This window comes from Xenopus laevis, chromosome 6S (assembly GCF_017654675.1).
Source record: "Xenopus laevis strain J_2021 chromosome 6S, Xenopus_laevis_v10.1, whole genome shotgun sequence".
NCBI classification, from domain to species: Eukaryota; Metazoa; Chordata; class Amphibia; order Anura; family Pipidae; genus Xenopus; species Xenopus laevis.
Genome location: NC_054382.1, coordinates 41,847,396 through 41,869,683, shown reverse-complemented (window position 1 = coordinate 41,869,683; position 22,288 = coordinate 41,847,396). Strand labels below are relative to the sequence as shown.

Genomic DNA, 22,288 nt, shown 5'->3' with positions numbered 1-22,288 from the left:
TTTCAAACCTTTCGGGTCTTTGTCTTTGTCACACTTGACAAAGAACCGAAATGTTTGAAACATTTTGTGCCTACAATAAACACTTTGAACAGTTAAGCTGCCTCCTGGCCATTCCTTATACCCTGTAAACTTTAAACTTCTATTGAATACCGTACCCCCGGCAGAGGTACAATAAGGAATAGGCAATAATCACCAGCTGTGTGTTCTTAAGTGCCAGTCCAATCTGTGTATCGTTAACATTTCTATGTCTAATTATTTCCCAGGGGGCACCTGACCATCTATGAGGCAATAATGTGTTACTCACACATTATACACAGGGCTACTTAACTAACGTGCACAGGCAAATGCTTAAGGTGGCCATAGACGCAAAGATCCGCTCGTTTGGCGACATTGCCAAACAAGCTTATCTTTCCCCAATATGCCACCAACGGGCATGGCTATATCCGGGGTAATCTGAACGTTTGGCCCTATGACCGAATTATCAGATTACGATGAGAGTGCAATGGGCTCTGGCGGGACGGTCGGGACAAAATCAAACCTGTCTGATCGACCAAACAACCGATCTCCCCTGGACAAAAAATGTCGGGACTCTCTACACACGGTCCGAAAATTGTACGAATCCTCGATTCGTACAATAGGATCTTTGCGTCTATGGCCACCTTTAGTCTTACACAATGCAGCTAAATGATTCACTGATTTCTATACAGAGGTGCAAGTAGTTTGTTTCCTTACAGGACCTGGACAGATAAACGTGTGTCATTCCCAACCTCTCAGTGCCTTTTGGCAGACAAAGCCTCAGATTTTATTCTGTAACAATAACAGACACTGCTCTGATTGCAAGACGAATGCCCAGGGACATAGTGTAAACACAATGGGAGAGCGGTGCCAACACTGGGTGTATTTTGGCCTCTTCTCCTGTTTATTGTGGGACAATTTACTTTGAGATCTGTGTCTCCTCTTGTTTCCACAAGGCAACAACATATTCCCAAGCTGGGCCCATCTTATTTACCGCTAACACATAACAGGAAGTCAATCTGCCAAAAATGGTGGGACATTCTAACATTAAAGCCTGGACGATGTATTGTTTGAAAGTCTAATAATCTTTTATTCTTATAAATACCCTCCGACGCTTTCAGTTCTACTATTTTGGTTGGTTTTTATAGAACCCCTTTGGAGTTGCATAGAATAAAGAGTTTGCAGCAAATGATAGTAGGATCCCCCTTCTGAGAAATCCCTCTGATCCTGAACCCACATCCCCCCTCTAATAACTGAAATAAAATAGATTTTATATAATATATACTTATAGCATACAAATACTTTGTTAGTTTTATGAGTATAAAATATGTTCTTAGTTCCGTATTCACCTGAATATTAAAAAAATTATCAAAATATAAAAATATAGCTGCAGTATGTTTAGCTTGGAGCGTTGGGCTCTCCCGAGGCTCCTCTCCATACACTCTCACTTGCTCCACTCACACAATGAAGAAATATTGGACTATGAAGTGAAAAGCTAATGTAGGACCAAGGAGGCAGTAATATATCAAATGAGAAGTTGAGTTTTTAGTACATGCTTTATATGTTTTCATCTCATGGGAATATTGAATGGAATATTGATATAGAGCAGTAATGATTAAAATCTTATACAAGAAAATCCTACTGAAAGGATATTGTCCCTGCCCTCATATGGTACATGCCTATTGGTATGTCTGGGGCAACATCCAAAACAGCCCCTGTGGGATTTGGGCATATTTATGGTTCTGAAGGGGAAGAATTTTAAAGAATGCACAATGTTAAGCATTTATTTAACATGGGCGTCAGTAAGTAACCATAGCAACCAATCAGCCACTTGTTTCCCTCAATCCACTATAATGATGAAAGGGAAGATTGAGGCAAATGTTCTCCTCCCTAGGTTCTTGCAGTCTATTCCAGCTTTCACTGGGACAGGACGGACACTTCAGGAGACTCACTTTGAACCAGTTCAGATGCAGAATATGTGAATCTAAGGCAAGGAGCAGAGTACCTGCTAATTAGTGTTTATTGTGCATCCACACATTTTGAACAGTAGGTATTGCTCTGCAGAAGAGTAGCCCAATGGCTGCCCCAGACAAACTGATAGGCTTGCATTCATTGAATAATTGACAGAGTTGCGACATCTCTTTATGGATTCCATGTATGTGCTTAACTAAACTGATACATGTATTTGCCTGTGACGTGTTGGGCACTTACTGTAGCTATACTGTAGACCTCTGCAGCAATCATTCCTAACATGCAATGAAATGATTGGGCAGAAGAGTATTTAAAAGGGCGTTGAGAAACAAAACCACTCACTCTAATAAAAATTGTCGTTTTCATTCCCTATTGTTATTTTTTAGACTTCCATATGCCATATTTCTACTTATAACTTCCCATTTGTTCAGTTGGAAAGGCATGTTCTAAAAGAGAGCATTTATCTAGTGGGGAGTAAAAGGATGAAGTGTGAGTTGTGCAAGAAATCTGACAGCTACAGACATAGCAAACCTTCTCTGATATCACACAACACAACGCAGCACAACACAACCCACATTCATTTTAATGGGAAGAATTGTGTTAGTACACAGTGGCTTTAATTCTCCTTTCCCTTGCAGTACTCTCCTTTATGTATAATGAAATATGGATGGATATTTTCCCTCTGCACACCAATGGGAATACACATACATATGGCAAGCATTCACCTGTTGTGTTCTCTTCTTATTGTTGAGTTTTGTACATTCTCTTCATGCCCAAACTGCTAATTGTGTCATATAAATTTAATACACAAACCCATATGCTGCAACAAAAGAGCTTTTTGCCAGATTCATAATTGTGCCATTCCATGTCTAGATGTGTAGATATGCATGCTATTTTCGTTTGCTTCCTATGTCCTTTACAATTAGAACTATTTATACTATGCGTGTGTAAGTTTGTGTATAATTTAACAGGTTGGATATGTTTCCACCAGGGCAACATATAACTCCACACTGTATGCTTACATCACTGTAATTAATAATCTGATAAACATATATGATGGCCTTTATGTTATTTATGATATATATAGATATATATTTCCAAAAAAGACCAGCAACACCGAGTCATCTTGTGAAAAAGCTGAAAGTGTATTCAAATTAGCATGAAAATAGCCGGCTATTTTTATGCTTATTTGAATACACTTTCAGCTTTTTCACAAAATGACTCGGTGTTGCTGGTCTTTTTTTGGAAATGTCTAGTTCATTTACCGTGCACCCAAGGGAAAGCTTGCAAGCGGAGTGCTGCCCACAGGAAGATATACATACATAGACACACATATATACTCTGAATGTAGAAGAATATCTGAGCAGAACAAATACACTGAACCATTGAAACATTATTAATAGTCAGTCCTACGTTCTCGCTAATAACCAATGGGTATAGTTTTCTCTTTGGCATTGTCTACATGGAGATAAACTCTGATCACCCTCTACACTGTATTTCCTGATTGGTCAGTGCACACATACAATGCATCCTTACAATGAGTCCGTTTAGTTCTGGCACCCTAGCTTATTAGTAGCTTTAATATCCTAGGTATTTAACCTACTTCTGAATATGATTTTGGCTTATGGGAAGTCTGCCATCTAGCCTTAGTTTTATACATAAAAAAATAAAGTGCAAACAATTATGGCTGTTATCAAAAAAAAAAAAAAGGGAAAATCCTGAGGTGCTCATACCAGATGATCCTGTGGTAAAGCCAGCTTGTTTGATCACATACTGCTCTCATTTACAAACAGACATAGCTTTGGTCTTTGCAGTGACACATATCACACAGCAGTGATAGAAACATGGTTCCTCGTGAGGAGGAAGGCCAATCCCCTGTGGAAGAGTTTTTACTGGACAGATGCTGAAGTCGGTGCTGCTATTTGGTTGCATTCTATGAACAGTCCTCTGGTATCTTCTCTTCGGAACAGCTTCTCTCCGAAAGACTGTCGAGGTTCTGCATTTCCTTAAACCTTTCATCTACACACTGAGCCGTGAGACGGGCTTCTGGGTCTTGGTCCCAGCATTCTGTTATGGTCTCACATACAAGCTGGATTCCCTGGAATATGAAAACCATTGAAACATAATGAAATGAGCCTTACGGTTGATCATTTAAAATAAATCTTAATAAGGTGTTCCGATTCAACATGGGACATAAAAGTCTCACCAATCATTCAACGCACCAGCCATCTGAATGCATGCATAGGACTTGTGCTTCAGTATGGAGGTACACATATTGTATGGGTTCGGTGAAAATGTAATTTTATTATATTCCAATGTAAATTAGTGTAGTAGTTAGTAGAACACCTGTAGTGTTCTATTCAATGAGGCCGCCTTCTACCAATCAAAGGGCCAGGTAGAACGTGTTGTGCAGATAATCTGTTACCCTAGCAACCATGCATTGATTTGAATAAGAGACTGGAATATTAATGGGGGAGGTCTGAATATAAAAGAGAAGTAATAAAAAATTGCAACAACAAGAGATTTGTAGCCTTAAAGAGAATTTGTTTTCCTAGACCCCCCCCCTCCCCGTTTGAAAGCTGGAAAGAGTCAGAAGAAGAAGAAGGTAAATAATTTGAAAAACAAAAAAAGAAGGTGAATTGAAAATTTGCTTAGAATAAGTCGTTATCTCCAAACGTTCCTATTGCGAGAGTGGAGCTCCCCAATTCGTCCAGACTATTCACGTGACCTCTAGTCCCACATCCTGGCTATGGAATCCTTAACTCTCTCACAACACGGACATCAATTAAGGACACGTATCATTCAGGATCCTGTTGGCACAGTGTACTAGACAAGCTACGGACACATTTCATGCACCATTTCCAGGCACTTCCTCAGAAGAATGGCTCAGTGAATATATTTAACTGGATCCTGAATGATACGTGTCCTTAATTGCTGTCCGTGTTGTGAGAGAGTTTAAAATTAGTCATTCTATAACATTCTTTTCGTAATTTGGATCTTCATACCATCATACTTAAGTCTACTAAAAAAATATTAAAATATCAAATAAACCCGACAGGCTTGTTTTGCCTCCAATAAGGATTAATTATATCTTAGTTGGGATCAAGTACAAGCTACAGTTTTATTATTACAGAGAAAAAGAAAATAATTTTTACAAACTTGAATTATTTGGATAAAATGGAGTCTATGGGGGACGGCTTTCCTTTTTCGGAGCTTTCTGCATAAAGGGTTTCTGGGTACCTGTACATATCTTCAATGTAAAGCCAAATATCACTACATTATTCAACAGCATTCTCAAAATACCTTAACGCCCTTACCATGCTACTATAATTATACCTGCCTCCCTGTTTTGCGCACCTTCTACAACTAGTAGCTTCATGTACATGACAAGGGGTTCCTGTCACACAAACAACAATTCACTTGTAACTGGGGTAAAGGATAAACTGCAGTGCAGGTTAGTCACAATGCAATCCAAACCAACATACATGTGAAATCTAACCATGTCCCTTTACTAGTAAAATTCTACTGTTTTGTGCATGATTGATATTTTGTATAACTATAAGTGTTATCTGTACAACCAGGTCCAGTTGATGCAACAGGCAAATTCACTTGGAACTGGGCCAATGAGCAAAGACAAATCGCAGTTCAACTAATGTCACTGCAAATCATAGAAAAAGAAACTTATTAATTAATTAAATTGCCAAGATTTGGATTGGCAGCTGAACTGCTTAGAATTCATACTTTTCTGCTAGTGGAAACAGGTCTTAGGTGATATGAACATCACAGTTTTGGCTAAAAGAACAGCAAACAGGTAAAAGATACAACATGGAAAAGTGTGCTCTACCTGATGGCTAAGCCAGCTGTTGGAGATTTCAGGTCTCCCTCTATCTCTCAATACATTGTCCTTCATGCTTTCAATACACGGGTGCTCCCGCACTTTTGAGCCAAATGGAGGTTCGTAGTCTTTTACGTCTGCAGAGATATAAACAATTAAGTCAACTTATTTTTAGAGTTTTATATAATTTTTTTGGAATCTAGTTTTATATAATTTTACACTTTGAAAAATATGGCTCCTAGTGTTTTCTTCACCATTAGTATGATATTTTTAGATTAGATAAATACCTGCTAACATATGTACAAAACCAACCTGATTCCAGAAAAACACTTTGCAACTTAGGGGGTTATTTACTAAAGTCCAAATGCAAAAAACTGGAATAATTCAAGTTCTTTTAACTTATAAAATCTTTTTTTTGTGAAAATTTTTTGTGATTTATTATACCCTGAGGCTGCTTAAAGTCAGAAGCTGGCAGGGGCCTGCAGAATTCAAAGGCAAAGGTCCCATCTCAAATTTGAAGATATCATGGTGCTGAGTTTCAGCCAAAAATCAGAGATTTCAACAAAAAATTTAGTTTCGGGCATAAAACCTGAAAAAGATTTTGGAATTTTTGAGTTTTTTTCCCCAAACTAATTTTATCGAGTTTTTTTCAATGATGAAAATCGTGTATTCTAGTTTGGTTGAACTTTTTTTTACTTAAAAAATCTGAAAAAAATTGGATTTTGATAAACAACCCCCTTAATGTGTGTGGGTGAACATCCAGTAACTGTGTAATTGCAACTTCTGGCTGGCTAGGCTAGGGTGTATAAAGGGGGAAGTCTGGGTACTCCAATAATGAACATTATTCTCCATGTCTGTTGACACCATTTCAGCAGATACCAACGTTATGGGCCTGATACTATTAGAGAAAATGTTATTACCTCCATTGGCATTACATCGGGATGTGATCTCCCAAAGGACAAGCGCCATTGAATAAACATCAGTTTGCTTAAATGATTCTATGTTGTCCAGATTAATTCTAGACTCTAGAACCTCTGGAGCCATATATCTTGCAGTCCCGACCTGTGAAAATCAGAAATGAAAATGGAATCAAAAAATGTCCTTATATTAATAAAATATTTATGACAGTTTCAAGCTGACATCAATATTCTGCAATTACATATATTAAAGAGAACTATACTTATCTAAATAAACACACAACACTTCCATAAAATATAAAGAAAGCTAAGTGTAATTTAATTGTATGCAGGGCTGTGATAAATACTATGCATCATTTGATAGATGACTCTCACAAAGAATGCTGCCAAACATCCTGAAACTATAATAAATACATCTAAATAATAAAGGGCTGCCCAATGTGTAAGTAATTTATAACGCCAGTAATAACTATTGGCATTTCTGCATAAGAAAACAAATATGATGATAGCTACTATGTACTGCAGCAGCGCTAATCATGTGCACGTCAAACAGAATTCTAGACTAACCTGTCCACTGTTTGCAAGGTCATCTACTGAAAGTGACGGTTCAAGCCAAAGAGACAGGCCAAAGTCACACAAGCAACATGTCACGTCGTTTTTGACCAAGATGTTGGAACTCTTTACGTCGCGGTGAACAATTGGCGTCTTCGGTCTGCCACATGGAGTGTGATCACTATGCAAGTGAGCAACACCGCGGGCCAAAGAGCCTCCAAGTTTCAAGAGGTCTTCCCAGCTGATGATATGCTTGGTTAAATATTCTTGCAGATTGCCTTTAGCATGGAAAGCAGTGATGAGCCAAAACTGTTTGCCAATGTCAGTTTTCCTCTCTTCTGCTGTCAGGAACTGCAGTACATTCTCATGTTTCAGATTTATGTCAGAAAAAATATCTTTTTCCATCTTCCAAGATGCATACTCTTCAAAATGAAAAATTTTGACAGCTACTGTTTCATACTGTTCTGATGTATTTTGTTTTAGCTTGGCCTTGTACACTTCAGCAAATCGACCTTTCCCCACCAAAGTGTCTAATTCAATCGGAAGAAGCTCAGTATTGTGGTTTAGATTGTTGGCACAGGTTGAGCTGATGTCGGAGCGATCATCGTCTATCATAATTGCGCAGGCATCGCTGCAGTCCATATCAGGATGGCGCATGCACTTTGGATTTTTGTCCCATTTCTTTTTCAGCTTTTTTGTTCTCTGAACACGGTAGCAGTAGAAGGTGACAATGACTGCAATGGTAATCCAGACCAGTGGAAGGAGAGTGATCAGAAGAACTTTCAGAAGTATGTCTTTTGATGGGTCTGCATCTAATATAATGTCTTTCTCTACATCAGATATAAACAGGCAAAAATATTAATTACAATTAAAGATACAGCTGATGTGCATATACAGTTCATTATACTACGGGTATTGTAAAAACAACCTTTCCTTATTTTAAACCAGTGATTCCTGAATTATAAGGATATGCAAACTAGGATTAGGTTTGGGATTTGTCGAATTTCGAACGTTTGGGTATTTATGGAAAAATCCGAATGTCAAAAATTTGAATGAAAAACGATGGGGAAAAAACCTCTAATGATCGAGTTCATGTCCCAAAACTTGAATCCATCGAAAACTCGTACTGATCGAGTTTTCAGATAAAAACGTTCAACAAAAACGTGAGCTTTGCCTAGGACAACTCCCATTGACTTATACATGACCTCGCCATCTTTTAGATTTTTTGAGTGTTTTTGTTTATTAACCCGCATACATTTGAGTTTTCGAAAATATAACTTGTATGTGTGAGTTTGGTGCAAAAAAATTGAATCATGGAAAAAATATGCCCCCAAATGTCAGGTCACAAGGGGGAAGGAGCTTGTACATAAAAAAGTCTGAAAACCATTCAGTCTGAGGCTTATTTACTGAAATTGTCACATCTGCCCTTCACCATAATCATCATCCTCATCATTATTTATTAATATAGCCCCAATAATATACATAGTGCTTTGCATTAGAATAAAAGGAATCCAACAAACAAAAATATAACAATAATATAACAAACATGGGGTTTACAATATTATTAGAGGGCCCTACTTTCCCTACTCGCAAGAGCTTACAGCTGCTGCAGAAATACATATCAGTTGTAAAAACAATGTACACAATTGCCCATAATAAGGTTTCCTGTTGAAAACCTGAAAAGCCCCACTGCACTCCATAGCCCCTCAGCAGTCAAAGGGTCTGCTAAACCTGACTCTATAATGCAACAGGACTCTGGTCAAAAATATGAAAAGTTACTCCTTTCATACCAGTTAATCTGACTGTCCAATTACAGATCAAACAGTCAGTGATAATCTAACCCAGAGATACGAAAGAAATAGGAGTGTTTAAAATTGTATTATGTATTGTATTAAAAACAGTTTCTGTAAAAACTCAAATGGGCCCACCCAGTTTCTATATAAAAAATGTATGTTCCAGAGGGAAAAAAAACATTCCCGTATTGCCAAAAACACATATCATCTTTTTACTGTTGTTACTGCAATGCCAAAATAGGGGATTTTCCTCTCCCAATACATGCGGGAAGACAGATGGGAATTTTAATAAGTACCCCTCCCAGCTCATGTGAAAATGATGAGTAGATCTCCCAGAAGCTAGCTATCTTGCCGAGCAAGTACTGTTAATAATCTGGTCAATAAATAAACCTGGAACATTTGTTCTGAATTGCAATGCATAAGCTTTTGTTGAGCAGGATCAGCAAAACCGTGAGAAATCCAATCAAACCAACAGGAAATTGAAAAAAGGGTGATAAAACCTAAAGCAGTTGACATACAGTCTTTTAGTGGGACCATTTATCCAGAATGCTCGGAACCTGAGGTTTTCCGGATCCTAGAAAATCATGTAAACATTAAATGAACCCAATAGGCTGGTTTTGCTTCCAATAAGGATTAATTATATCTTAGCTGGGATCAAGTACAAGGTGCTGTTTTATTATTACAGAGAAAAAGGAAATCATTTTTAAAAATTTGGATTATTTGGATAAAATGGAGCCTATGGGAGACAGCCTTTCTGTAATTCAGAGCTTTCTGGATACTGGGTTTCTGGATAATGGATCCCATACCTGTACTATAAAATGGGCATTATTGGTTGTGTTTTAAAGACCACTATCATTAGACAAGATTGGTTATTAAGTAAAGTGCCATTGTCCATATGGTTGTGTTCCTTCCTAATATGTGAATGGATTTGAGATAAATGCTACCTGGGAAATGGATTTAAAGGAGAAGGAAAGTTCTGAAGCAGTTTATTGCCAATAGATTAGCCACAATAATGCAACCATACTTGATCAAACAGCTCTAGAAGCTCTCTGTTTGTTTAGGATAGAAGCTGCCATGTTCACTTGGTGTGACATCACTTCCTGTCTGAGTCTCTCCCAGCTCACTCATAGCTCTGGGCTCAAATTACAGCAGGGAGGGGAGGAGGGATGGGGAAAAGGGAGGGGGAGAGGAGCAAACTGAGCATGCTCAACGCCCAGCCCTGGAGGTTTATGCTAAAAACAGGAAGTCTGATACAGAATGCCCATGTATAGAAGGAAATATGTGTAGAAGGAAATGTGTAGAAGGAAATGCCCAATAGAAGGAAATAAAGGCAGAGTTTCTTTTACAGAGGACTCAGAGCAGCATTATTTTGAGGGTTTACTGGTGTATTTATATAGACCTTTCTGATTAAGCTTACTTTGTTCTAAACTTTCCTTCTACTTTAATAGTTAGTTATCAGAATATATGGTTATACCCATAACCTTCCAAACAGCACTTGTGCAGCTGATGGTTCAAATGAGTCAATCTCAATGGAAGTGTGAGGAAGGTACTGCCAGTACCACAAGCCAGTCAGATGAAATAGCAAACTACACTGGCATTCCTGGTAGGCTCATTGGAGTCTGGTTTTGTTGTGGGACACCCATATGTACCAACTGTTGTTAATTATAGATGAAATTGGGCAAAATCACTGCCTATATATTTATGTGTATGGCCACCTTAATAAGATGATGATGTAAATATGTGGATTGAAACAAACTGGCATGAAAACGAACTCACACCGACTGTCTTTTTAACAAAGAGATTAGTCATGGGCTGGTCCTTTCTATTATTCTCTAGCATCAGCTTACTGTAAACCAATATTAAATACTGGCAATACACTATAGTAATGTGATCACAACCTTACAAATCATTAGGCTATTACCCACATGAATCTTTGCATTAAGTAAGGTTTGCGTAAAAATAATAATGTAGTGGTCAGATATGAGTGGAACAGAAACACCAATAGGACATAATGTAAAAATACTTGAGAAATAAGTTACCTTTAGAAAAAATATACCTCTCATTACACATATCTTCATCGCATGAACACATGAACATTATTCCCTCACTTGTCTTTTTCTCTTTCATGATACATTCTTTGGAAAGATAGTCATCCAGGTAATAGCCATACAGTTCATTTTTTGGGTCATGACATATTGTTTCCTCAGTGATGTTGCCACCAATATTCCTCCTTTAAAATACAAAAGATTAAAAATACCATACACCATATTAATATTATTGTCTATTAAGATATCAGAGTCAAACATAATTAGTAGTGTCATTAAGTACTTTTTGTAGTGTGTGAATACAGACAATAATAAATATATCTACTTTATGATGAGAGTTTTGCACTATGAACCACATTTTCCAAAAAAATGTAAAGGGAAAATGCTTCAATTAATAGTGCTGCTGCCATCAGAATCCTGCACTGAAATCCATTTTTCAAAAAAACAGATGTTTTAATATTTAATTTTAAAATATGACATGGGGCTAGATATGCCCTTAGTTTCCCAGATGCCCTCAGCCATGCCTTGTGAGTCACTCTTTACTGCGGCACTGCAAGTTGGAGTAATATCACCCCTCTCTCTCAACAGAACATAGATAACAGCTGCCTGACACCTGCACTGCTAAAAATGCTCACAAGCCCCAACTAGAGGTGAATATGAGAACAGACCTCAAATAGCAATAGTAATAATCCAAACACCACTGCAACTCACCCAGTTACAATGAGTAGGAGAAACAATACTTAGGGGCAGATTTATTAAGGGTCGAAGTGAAAATTCGAATTCAACATTTTTTTTGGGTCAAAGTTCTCAAATTCGAATTTCGAATTATCCGAACCCGAGTCGAGTTTTAATTTGAATTAGAATTTCGAGATTTATCATACTCTGGACCTTTAAAAACTCGACTATTCGCCATCTAAAACCTGCCGAATTACTGTATAAGTCAATGAGAGAGGTCCAGAGATCAATTTGGTGCTGTTTGCAGCCTTCCTGACATTCAAGTTTTTTGGAGAAAAAAACTTGAATCGAGTTTTTTAAAATCGAATAGAGTTTTTATAATTTGAATCGAATTTGATTCGCGTTTTCAGGTTGTTTAAATTTGTTTGAGTTAAAAAAATTTGATTTTATTGGTAAATTTTGACTAGTCGAATTTCGAATTTATGGGAGTTAAAAAAAACTCACATGAATTTGAAATTTGACCCTTGATAAATGTGCCTCTTAATGTGAAAGTTCCATTATTAAGGGGGTAATTTACTTAAGATATATTGAGAACAAAAGCCTTCCGATGTGTTCGGATTTTTTTCACTAAAAATTCATATTTTTTTTGGTGTTTCACGAAAAAAATCATGGAATTCGTCGGTTCACTCTGAAAAGATAGTATATTCTGTAAAGAGATCAGAATTTATCATTTTCAATTAGGACTTAAAATAAAAACTACGCTAGGTTTGATGTGCCGAGTCTTTGGGGGGACTTGAAATCAAAATTTTTCCAAAACCAAATAAGCCTTTCTTTACACACTACACCTTTTGTCCATTTTTAAAAACTTGGTTTGGGCAGCCTCCAAAACCAAACTTCTTGGTTAAAAAAAACAGGAATTATGGAAAGGAATGTCCAGCGAATATTATGAATTTTTCATGTTTTGCACTAAAATTAAGATTTTTTTTTGTGAAAAAATATACGAATAAATCATACAAATAACACAGAAAAACTCAGACTTAACGGACGGCAAATCGGAAAAAATTGTATGATACATGCGATTTAATTAGAAATATTGATAAATAACCTACAATTCGTGGAATGAAAAATAAAAAAAAACGGGTTCATTCAGAATAAAACATGAGATAAAATCGGACTTTGATAAATAACTCCCTTAGTGTTCTTTTCTGGAAGCACAGGATCACATTGACATGAGATGATTATGCCTATACACCAATATTGCAAGTAAGAAAAATAGATTTACTGGTTCATGAATAAAATGTTATATAGTAAATTTAATTATTTGTAATGTAACGAGTGTGGTTTAAAAATAAAAACTACACCATAAAAATCATGACAGAATCCCTTTAAAAGAGAGAACTGCAGGAACATAACCCATTAACTCTTTAAAAATTCAAACTTCTGGGTCTGTCACATCTGCTGAATCAGGTTACTGGACAGCCCCATTAGGAACCTTAAGGAACAAAAATAGTAGCCACCTTTAACTAGTTGGGCTAGTCAATTAAAATTAAGAATAGATTGCAGTTCTGAATTAGAATTAGGCTGGAATGTGATGGTGACATGTTAGAGCAGGGATCCCCAACCTTTCGAACCCGTGAGCAACATTCAGAAGTAAAAGGAGTTGGGGAGCAACACATACATGAAAAGTGTTCTCGGGCTGCCAAATAAGTGCTGTGATTGGCCATTTGGTATCTTATATGTGAATTATCAACCTACATTAAGGCTTTGTTTGGCAGTGCACCTTGTTTTTATGAAACGAAAACTTGCTTTCAAGCCAGGAATTCAAAAATAAGCACCTGCTTTGAGGACACTGAGAGCAACATCCAAGGGGTTGGAGAGCAACATCCAAGGGGTTGGAGAGCAACATGTTGCTCACGAGCTACTGGTTGGGGAACACTGTGTTAGAGTATAGATATACAATACATGGTTAAAAGAATATGTCCTAGGCACCAAATACATGCTCAGTACATGTTCCCAGAGATGACCTACATTTCTAGTAAAGGATAAGGAGACATACCATATAGCTACGCATATTTCTCCTTTATTAGCACAAATGGAGTTCTTTATGCAGACACTGGTACAGTTGTCTTTCTTTTCACACGTTGTCTCTAACACGTCACAAAACATGCACACTGCATTTAGTTTCCATTTGGTAGGCGTTTTAGTATTCGGGCCTGTAGGATACAGGTTTATTATTAGAGAAATGCAACATAATTGTTTTTGAAAACACTACAAAGCTGTAGGGGAATGCAATCTAGAACTACAGTACAGTCAGAATGTTTCCAGTTTCAACAATTGTAGCCTCATGTTGCCGATTACAGGTTACTAGTTCATCTTGCTATCTTCCACTAACTCTACACATCCTAGAGTGCCATTCCATTCTATGTTATTAAGGGTCTTGCAAAACTATATGTTACATATTGTACTTATTATTTTACAGTGTGCTCTTAATTCATTTCTACAGGATTTTGACCAGGAACCAGCTTACTGTGAGGGAAAACAATTGTGCACAATATTGAGTTGTACCCTGAGCACAACAATGTACAACAAGATTTATACTCTGGTCCAGTTTAATAAATAACATGTATTTTAATTTTTTGTCTGAGTGCCTTTGTTGGTCTTTGCGGATTTTTGCTGTCTGTTGCTATATATATATATAGACTTATAGATATAAAAACACTCAAATAAAAATAATCCCAAATACAAAATATTATTATATTCCCTAAAATATTTACTATAAACTTGTGAAACATTTTTCTATGACTTTTTTTTTTTTTACCAGATCTCAGATGGTACAACCTATAAGTACAACCTATAATAAGCTATGGCCAAAAATAATGCATTTTTTAAAACCTATGGGAAAAACTGAAAACTATTTTACTCAGATATGATAAGTGTCTAATTTATGGTCAAACTCAACAACGCATACAGAGCTAGTTACCTCTGAAGAATTTACTATTGCATTCATTGGCATTACAAGAGCACATGAACAATGCTTCGCCATTCGTCTCCTTTGATTTCATAATACAGTTTGAAGAGCCATGATCATCCAGAGTATGCCCGTGCAGTGTCTGGGATGGGTTATGGCATAATGATTCTTCTGTAAAGATGTTGTTGTTATTTCTCCTGAGGAGAAAGGAAATGCCCAAATTAGCAACATATTAATCCATTTTGTTTAGCAAGTAACCTAAAATCCTTGCAACTCTATTGTGAAATTAACTCAGTCACTGACCTAAAGGAGCTTGCATTCTAATCAGATTTATGCACTTTCTGTTATGCAACAAGATACAACACACAGAACCATAGCCTACAATTTGGCCTCAACTGGTAAAAAAGTGTCATATTTGTACAAATCCAATAATGATGGCAACAGCAATGAAGCCGGCAGTACTAGGTCGCTCGAGCCGCAGCAACACAGAGATTTTGTGCAGGAGTCGGTCCGAACCCGCCCGACCCACGGGTCCCGTGGGTTTCGGGTCGGCCCGCACATCACTTCTGGCCAACGATCGTTAAGATGAAACTACATACTCAACATTACTGTCAGTAACAATTTCTTGCATTCAAAAAAAAGTCATTTACAGAAAAACTGCTGGCGTTTTTTAAAAATTTGCAGGGTGTAACAACACATTAATTATTCCAGTTTTTAATTCAGGGATTTAGAAAATGTAATAGTAAAAAATTCTCTTTTGTATGACATTGAATCAAGAACAATTTTCATACCATATAGCTACACAAACATCTCCATATTCACACTTTTTGGTAGTTTCGCATGAGCTGTTGCACCAGCCTTCTTTTTCGCATGCTGTTGTTCTCATTTCACATGACTTGCATAAAACAGGTGCATTTTTATAGACTCCACTTTTAACTGGATATTTGCCATCTACAAAAAAGCAGAGTTGAGCTGAATTAATTAATTAAAAAATGAAAAATGAAAGAATGGAATAAATAAAAAAAATTAGAAAACATTTGAAAAGTTTAAATATGAGGGTACAGAGATAAGAGCACTTACAAACAGATTTAGCTTTAAATGTACACTACATTTGAGTGCATCTTGACTTTATATATTCATTGTATATACCAGGCATGTCCAAAATGCGGTCCGAGGGCCAATTGCGGCCCTTTATCAAATTTACACTGGCCCTTAGCCTCCATCATGAAATGAATAATAATGTGTCCCCCCAGCACAGTGTCATCAGGTATCGCATTGTCGTAGCAGTAAAGGTGTTAGCAATAGACACGTACTGGGACATAGTGACGCACCGCTCTCCCATACTTCTTTAGTTTACTGTACTGACACATCACTACTTCTATTGCACCTTCAGCCCTAAAGACGTATGTAAGAGAGGCGCTTCACTACAATCCAGTACGTGTCTATTACTAACACCTTCAGCACACAGGCAGCAGTATAGACCAAGTGGCAGGTCATTTCAATAATGTGCCCAAATATTACTGCTACGACTACGAGATTCCTTGTTTAAATGAGTTAAATGGTGTTAATGGTTCAAAGAATTTTGGGCTAAATGGTCGGCCCCCACACATTTTCACCTCACCAAATCTGGCCCTCAAAAAGTTTGGACACCCCTGGCATATACCATAAGGCTATTAAGTAAGGTTATTTACTAAAGTCAGATTTTTTCTGGTATGAATTTTAAAGGGAAAAACACAATTTTTCGTGGGGAAAAAAAACAACATTTTTTAGTGATTTATTAAACACAGAGGCTGCTAAAAGTCTGAATTAAAAAGTACTCCGTCTCAAAACTGCTGAGGTCATGTAGAATTCAATGGGGCAAATTGACTAAAATGCGAAGTGGCTAACGATGGCGAAAATTCGCCAGTGTGACGTCATTTTGCCACTTCCCAAATTTACTATCAGTGACCCTGGCGAAAATTAGCCAGCGAGGTGGATAGCCTAGTGCAACTTCGCACCCTAACGAAGGTGAAGTTGCACTCTGGCGAAGGGGGCGAAACTACGGAAATTTACTAAGATTTTTTTTTGTGAACGTTACCTCCTTCGCCAGAGTTTAGTTGAAAATTTTCTAAGTCAAAATGTGGAAATTGCCGTTTTTTGGGTGATAGGCTGAAAAAGAGCGAACAATTTTTTTAGGGTGCCCACCTTCCCCCCAAAATTTGTTAACATATGGCACCTTACATATACTGTGGGCACAAGTTTCCCTGGGCTTGTGCAGTGTTCTGTATGTGCTGCAGCATACACGTCCATTCAAATTTAAATTTGACGCCGTATGCAAATTAGCCTTCGCTAGCGCAACTTTGCTTACCCTAACAAATTAACGCTAGCGCATCTTCACTACCTTTCGCCTCCTGAGCGCAACTTCGGATTTTTTTGAATTAGACGCGGCCTGGTGAAAAGTCGCCAGGCAAAATGCGGCAAAGGCTGCGCTACCGCAACTCCGCAGGTTAGTGAATTTGCCCCAATGACAGATGACCCTTTTAACAATTGGAAGATATCATGCTCTGCACTGCGTTTAGCACGAGAATCCGAAAAAAATCGTGGTTTTTGGGTGATAATCCGTAAAAGTCGGAGTTTTCGGGCGTCAAATCCAATAAAATCTTGTGATTCCATTTTTTTCCCGCACCAGATTTTTACGGGTTTATTTATTTATTAAAAGCGTGGATGGGAGTTTTGTCAAAGTGGTTTTACTAAAATAATGACATTTTCGAATTTTAGTAAATAATGCCCTAGGTGTAACAGGCTATACCTTCTCTTGTGTGTGTACCCTTAAAAAAGCAAATCAGTCAAATATTAATATGTAGTTTAAGAGGTTGTTTATCTTTGTGGTTTCCTGATAATAAATCCCATAACCAAATTTTTAAAATCCATAATTGTTGAGCATAATGTTCCTTTAATGACTTACCATTTGGTGATCTGGGTAGAGCTCTTTGGTCAGTATCATTCATATTTGTATCTAGAAAGAGATACAGGGGTATTAGTGTAGGAATTGCACACATATGACTGCATACAACAAGTAAAGTCTGATCGTTAAACAGATGTTTTCATCTTAAATCTTGAATTTGTGCAGGAATTAAGACAAAAATGTATCAAACACTGAATAGTTTAAACATAAGGGTACACAGACAAGACCAATTACGTTTCAAGGTATGCTTCATTTGAATGCACCTTGACTTCATGCCCAACACCAGTTTTATTCTACATGTAGGGTAAGTGTTAAAAATACAGTATATTTGCTGAACGCCCCTGGGTGCAACTTAATGCAATTCTACAGCCCAAAAGTAAACAGGGCCAGGTAGGATCTTTATATTTTCTAGTTTCTTTATTCATGTAAAATTGTAATATTATTTTAAAATAATGCTAATACAGGTATGGGATCCTTTATCTGGAAACCCATTATCCAGAAAGCTCAGAATTTCTGAAAGGCTGTCTCCCATAGACTCCATTTTATCCAAATAATCCAAATGTTTAAAATGATTTCCTTTTTCTCTTTAATAATAAAACAGTACACTGTTCTTGATCCAAACTAAGATATGATTAATCCTTATTGGAAACAGAACCAGCCTATTGAGTTTATTTAATGTTTCTAGTAGACTTAAGGTATAAAGAGCTAAATTACAGAAAGATCCGTTATCCGAAAACCCCCAGGTCCCGAGCATTCTGGATAACAGGTCATATACCTGTTCTATTATTAAGGCAGCTTTGCAAAGAAAAAAAAAAGTACCATTGGCACTTTTGGAGATAGAATTTTCCACCGGTAACAGTCCGTCAGCCACTAGCGTATGAGTTTACCTTGGAGAGGGAGTTTGGCATATGACTTATTTTTAAACTAAGCCTCAAAGGGGACAGTTACTGTTATTTCTATTTTATGAAGGCCAAGTCTGTATAAAAATTATTTGAGGAGGTACATGCTGAGAGTGAAATGATGCGTACTTGTACTGATTTAAGAGTTCCCCAAAGCAATTCAAGCATAGCACAGGGCAGGATATCTATTTCACCAAGCAGTAAATGTTTCATGTGACGATCTTCTCAGACGTTCAACAAACCATAAATGCAGGGAAATTAAATGTCAGCACGTTCAAAACGTATACTAATGAGTTGAATGTGTTACCGTAGCATCTTTGGTGACATTTGATATTAGTCTCACATTTCCTATTAGCGGGCAGACAGCATTACAGTCAGTAAACAACTGAAAGAAGTGATACAAGGCTCAGAGCAACATACGCCGCTTAACTAAACTACAGTTTAAGACTGCTGCTGCAAATCTTTGATATAGTCTGCAAAACAGCCTAGGTAATAAACAGTTTGTCAAGTGTCCAATGAAAGAGAATTTCAGACTCAGAGGAAAGGAGGATATTATTGATGGACTTTAACATGCAGATGAGGAATAAACAAGTCAGGAAAATCTGATATGCAGGGTTCATTCCTGGCATTCTTAGCATCAAATCTATGGATGACGTGTTCAATTCAGTACCAGGGGCAGGGCAAGCAAAAGAAGGCAGTGCTAGGACTTGTATTTGTGAAGCTTTGCTGATTGTATATTTTTGGGGACACAGTATGCGTTCTGAACTTTGAAATATTGAAAAAGAGTTCATATCCTTGTTATTCATATAAATAATATCCATCTATAATACACAAAAGCTATGAATATCTTGTAAATTATATCCTTATAAAAGGTGAGTTCTGATGTCATTTCTGTCACATGACTCACTGAAACTTGTGTATTATAATAAATAAAGTACCCCCAGTTGTAAAACATGAGGATATTAGAAGTTACCTCGGAGTTCCACGACCTGTATAAAAACACAGGTCCTATATATCGGACTAATTGGAATAGCTCAAGAAATCAGTGGGGACAGCCACAACTGTACAAGGTCCTGGAACATTCTATGGCAGCCTAAGGAAGTTGTGTGCTCCAGAATAGCAGAAATCTTTTATGTTTTTATTAGTAAGTAACGCTATACTTTATTGAGATAGGTTAACCCTCAACGACAGTACATTCAATAACTAATTCTTGCATAGGTTTAAAGCAAGGAAAATACATAATCGGATACGCTTAAGCACTGCGTATCTTGACAGCGCTATATAAATAAATGATGATGATGATACGCTTATTAGTTGTCCAAAAACAACCCTTTTTTCCCTTATGCTTCTGTTGCAAGTTGCCAGTAGAGTGAAAATCCAAGTTATAAGGAGACCGATCAATGAAAAACGATCAACGTGACCTATAGATAACTTTTAATGTAGATTAATATTTTGAAAATACATTTTTTTTGTATCAGTATCACTTTAAATATTACAATGTATATGAGAAAGCTGATCAGATTTACATTTACTTTTATTATGCAATATTTGGGGTTACCTCTCCTTTAAACGACAACTACCATGTCCACTTGTCAAATGGATGTGCATTAGCTTTATGTAAGGGCACAAAAATGCTGGGTTTAAACAGATATAATGCAGATACTTTGCATACCTTTGTCATCTTTGAAGAATAATTCTTCATTGCACTCCTCTTCCAAACATGCACAAATGTACAGAGTTTCCCCAGGAGACTTTTTTCTCTGCATAACACATTTCTTCCCGCTATGGATTTCCAGCTTGTGGCCAAAGAGATCCTTTGTAAGGCTGTGGCACATAGTTTCTATAGTTGCATTCTGGTTTTTCATCCTCCTACACACAAAGCAAGATTATTACTTTGTTTTCTGACTTAAGAAATATTAGTGGTGAATGTAAGTCAATGCTGTACCCTAAGCTTGTGAAGTTACAGTGTGAAAAGGATTCTACCTACTTACCCGTTGCCATATTTCTTTAAATCAATAATTACAAAGACTGCTGTTTGGTCTATTTCATGAAATGCCTTAAAATGTAAAAACAATGTAATTGGGTATTATATTTACTGAAATGACAGAGACAACTAAGTAGTTCAGGACAGTCCAAGAGTAATGAAGAGGAGCCCGAATGCCCAAATAACTGCTGCCTTTCATTACTGGCATCCTAGGTTTTACTTCTAGTTTTGCCAGGGATCTGTTTGAAAGTAGTTTATATGTTCTCACCATGCTTATGTGTGCTTCCTTCTGTACCCCCAAACTCCAAAAACACAGGCAGGTTAATTGGATCCTAATAATATCACTAGCTATGGTCAGAGTCGGTATTACAAATTTACAGACATTGAACTTGATGATAAATCCCCTGTGCATCCCAACCCTCACTGAAATGCGTTGATACCCAAACCAGTCATTTAAGCCATCTTCTATCACCACATACAGACATGTTGCTCACCAATCCCTTGGATGTTGCTCCCAGTGGCCCCAAAGCAAGTGCTTACATTTGAATTTCTGGCTTGGAGGCAAGTTTTAGTTGCATAAAAACTATGTTTACAGCCAAACAGAGCCTCCTGTAGGCCAGTCCACAATAGCCAATCACAGCCCATATTTGGCACCCCAGGAACTTTGTGGATGTTTTTGTTGCTCTACATCTTTTTTTTTAAATTTAATTGTGCCTCAAGGGTAAAAAAGTTTGGGGACCCCTGTCCTAGACCCTTCCCTGAACTGCACTTTTCCATCCCCAATCCACCTATTCCCTACCCATGTGACGTCACCCTCTCCCTTACTGGAAGCAAGCAATTGTCCAGTAATATTCCAAAAGGTAACAAAATGTTATGCGTTTGTATGGGAAGCATGGTCAGACTGGGCCCAGACCAGCTCCCTGCTCTAATCTTCCTGTCACAACCTCCCTTTTTCGGGCAGGTTGCGGAAAAAAACTAAATTCTAGTGCTAATGCACGAACACACGTGATCCGCACTGGTTATTTCCCCTTATATATCAATGCATTTTCCCAAAAAATTCCAGTGTGGGTAAAAACTTGAAATCAAGAGAATCGTACGAAAATTTGAAATGTATGAATTTTTGTTTTTTTCTGCCCAAAACGCAATATTATTTCATATTTTGCCAGAAAACCACAAAATCTTCAGATTATTGCGTGAAACCCAGCGCACATCAGGATATCTTTGGGACTTTTCCCATTGACTTATATACAACCTCGGCAGGTCTGAGATGCCAGATTTTCAGATTCTGACTTATTCCATCCTCGGGGTATAATAAATCCAAAAAAATGTAAGTTTTTTTTTTTTCACTTAAATTCTGATTTTATAGTAAAACAAACTCGAATTTTTTGAGTTTTTGGCATTTGGACTTTAATAAATTTATAATTTATTTTTTCTATTTACCATATTGCTACACAAGCATCTTCTGGATCACAAAAAGTGGTCACATCACAGTTGATCCTGCATCGGCCTCTATCACTGCAGTTCGTCGGCATCTTATCACAAAACTTGCACAAACGAAAAGAATCTGTAAACAAAGAAAAATTATTTGTTTGAGTGTAGAGTCTCATCACCAAAGAACTGCAGTATTAATGAGATTTTCACAGCTGATTACTGCATCTTCTATCTATTGATCTTGTGGTGGGACCTAGTA

General features: G+C 37.2%; 1 protein-coding gene across 1 annotated transcript in view; it reads right to left on the bottom strand.

Moving 5' to 3' along the window:
- Positions 1-1,552: 1,552 nt before the first annotated feature.
- The window catches only part of tgfbr2.S (transforming growth factor beta receptor 2 S homeolog), a 47,202-nt gene continuing 26,466 nt past the window's right edge, over positions 1,553-22,288 (bottom strand). The window contains exons 2-12 of the mRNA XM_018269297.2: positions 22,039-22,162; positions 20,287-20,483; positions 17,716-17,766; positions 15,563-15,722; positions 14,784-14,968; positions 13,860-14,016; positions 11,123-11,313; positions 7,306-8,120; positions 6,742-6,883; positions 5,831-5,958; positions 1,553-4,084 (exon numbers count right to left, since the gene is read on the bottom strand). Of these exons, the coding sequence (XP_018124786.1) occupies positions 3,920-4,084; positions 5,831-5,958; positions 6,742-6,883; positions 7,306-8,120; positions 11,123-11,313; positions 13,860-14,016; positions 14,784-14,968; positions 15,563-15,722; positions 17,716-17,766; positions 20,287-20,483; positions 22,039-22,162 (2,315 nt within the window). The 3' untranslated portion in view covers positions 1,553-3,919. The remainder of the gene's footprint in view (positions 4,085-5,830; positions 5,959-6,741; positions 6,884-7,305; positions 8,121-11,122; positions 11,314-13,859; positions 14,017-14,783; positions 14,969-15,562; positions 15,723-17,715; positions 17,767-20,286; positions 20,484-22,038; positions 22,163-22,288) is intronic.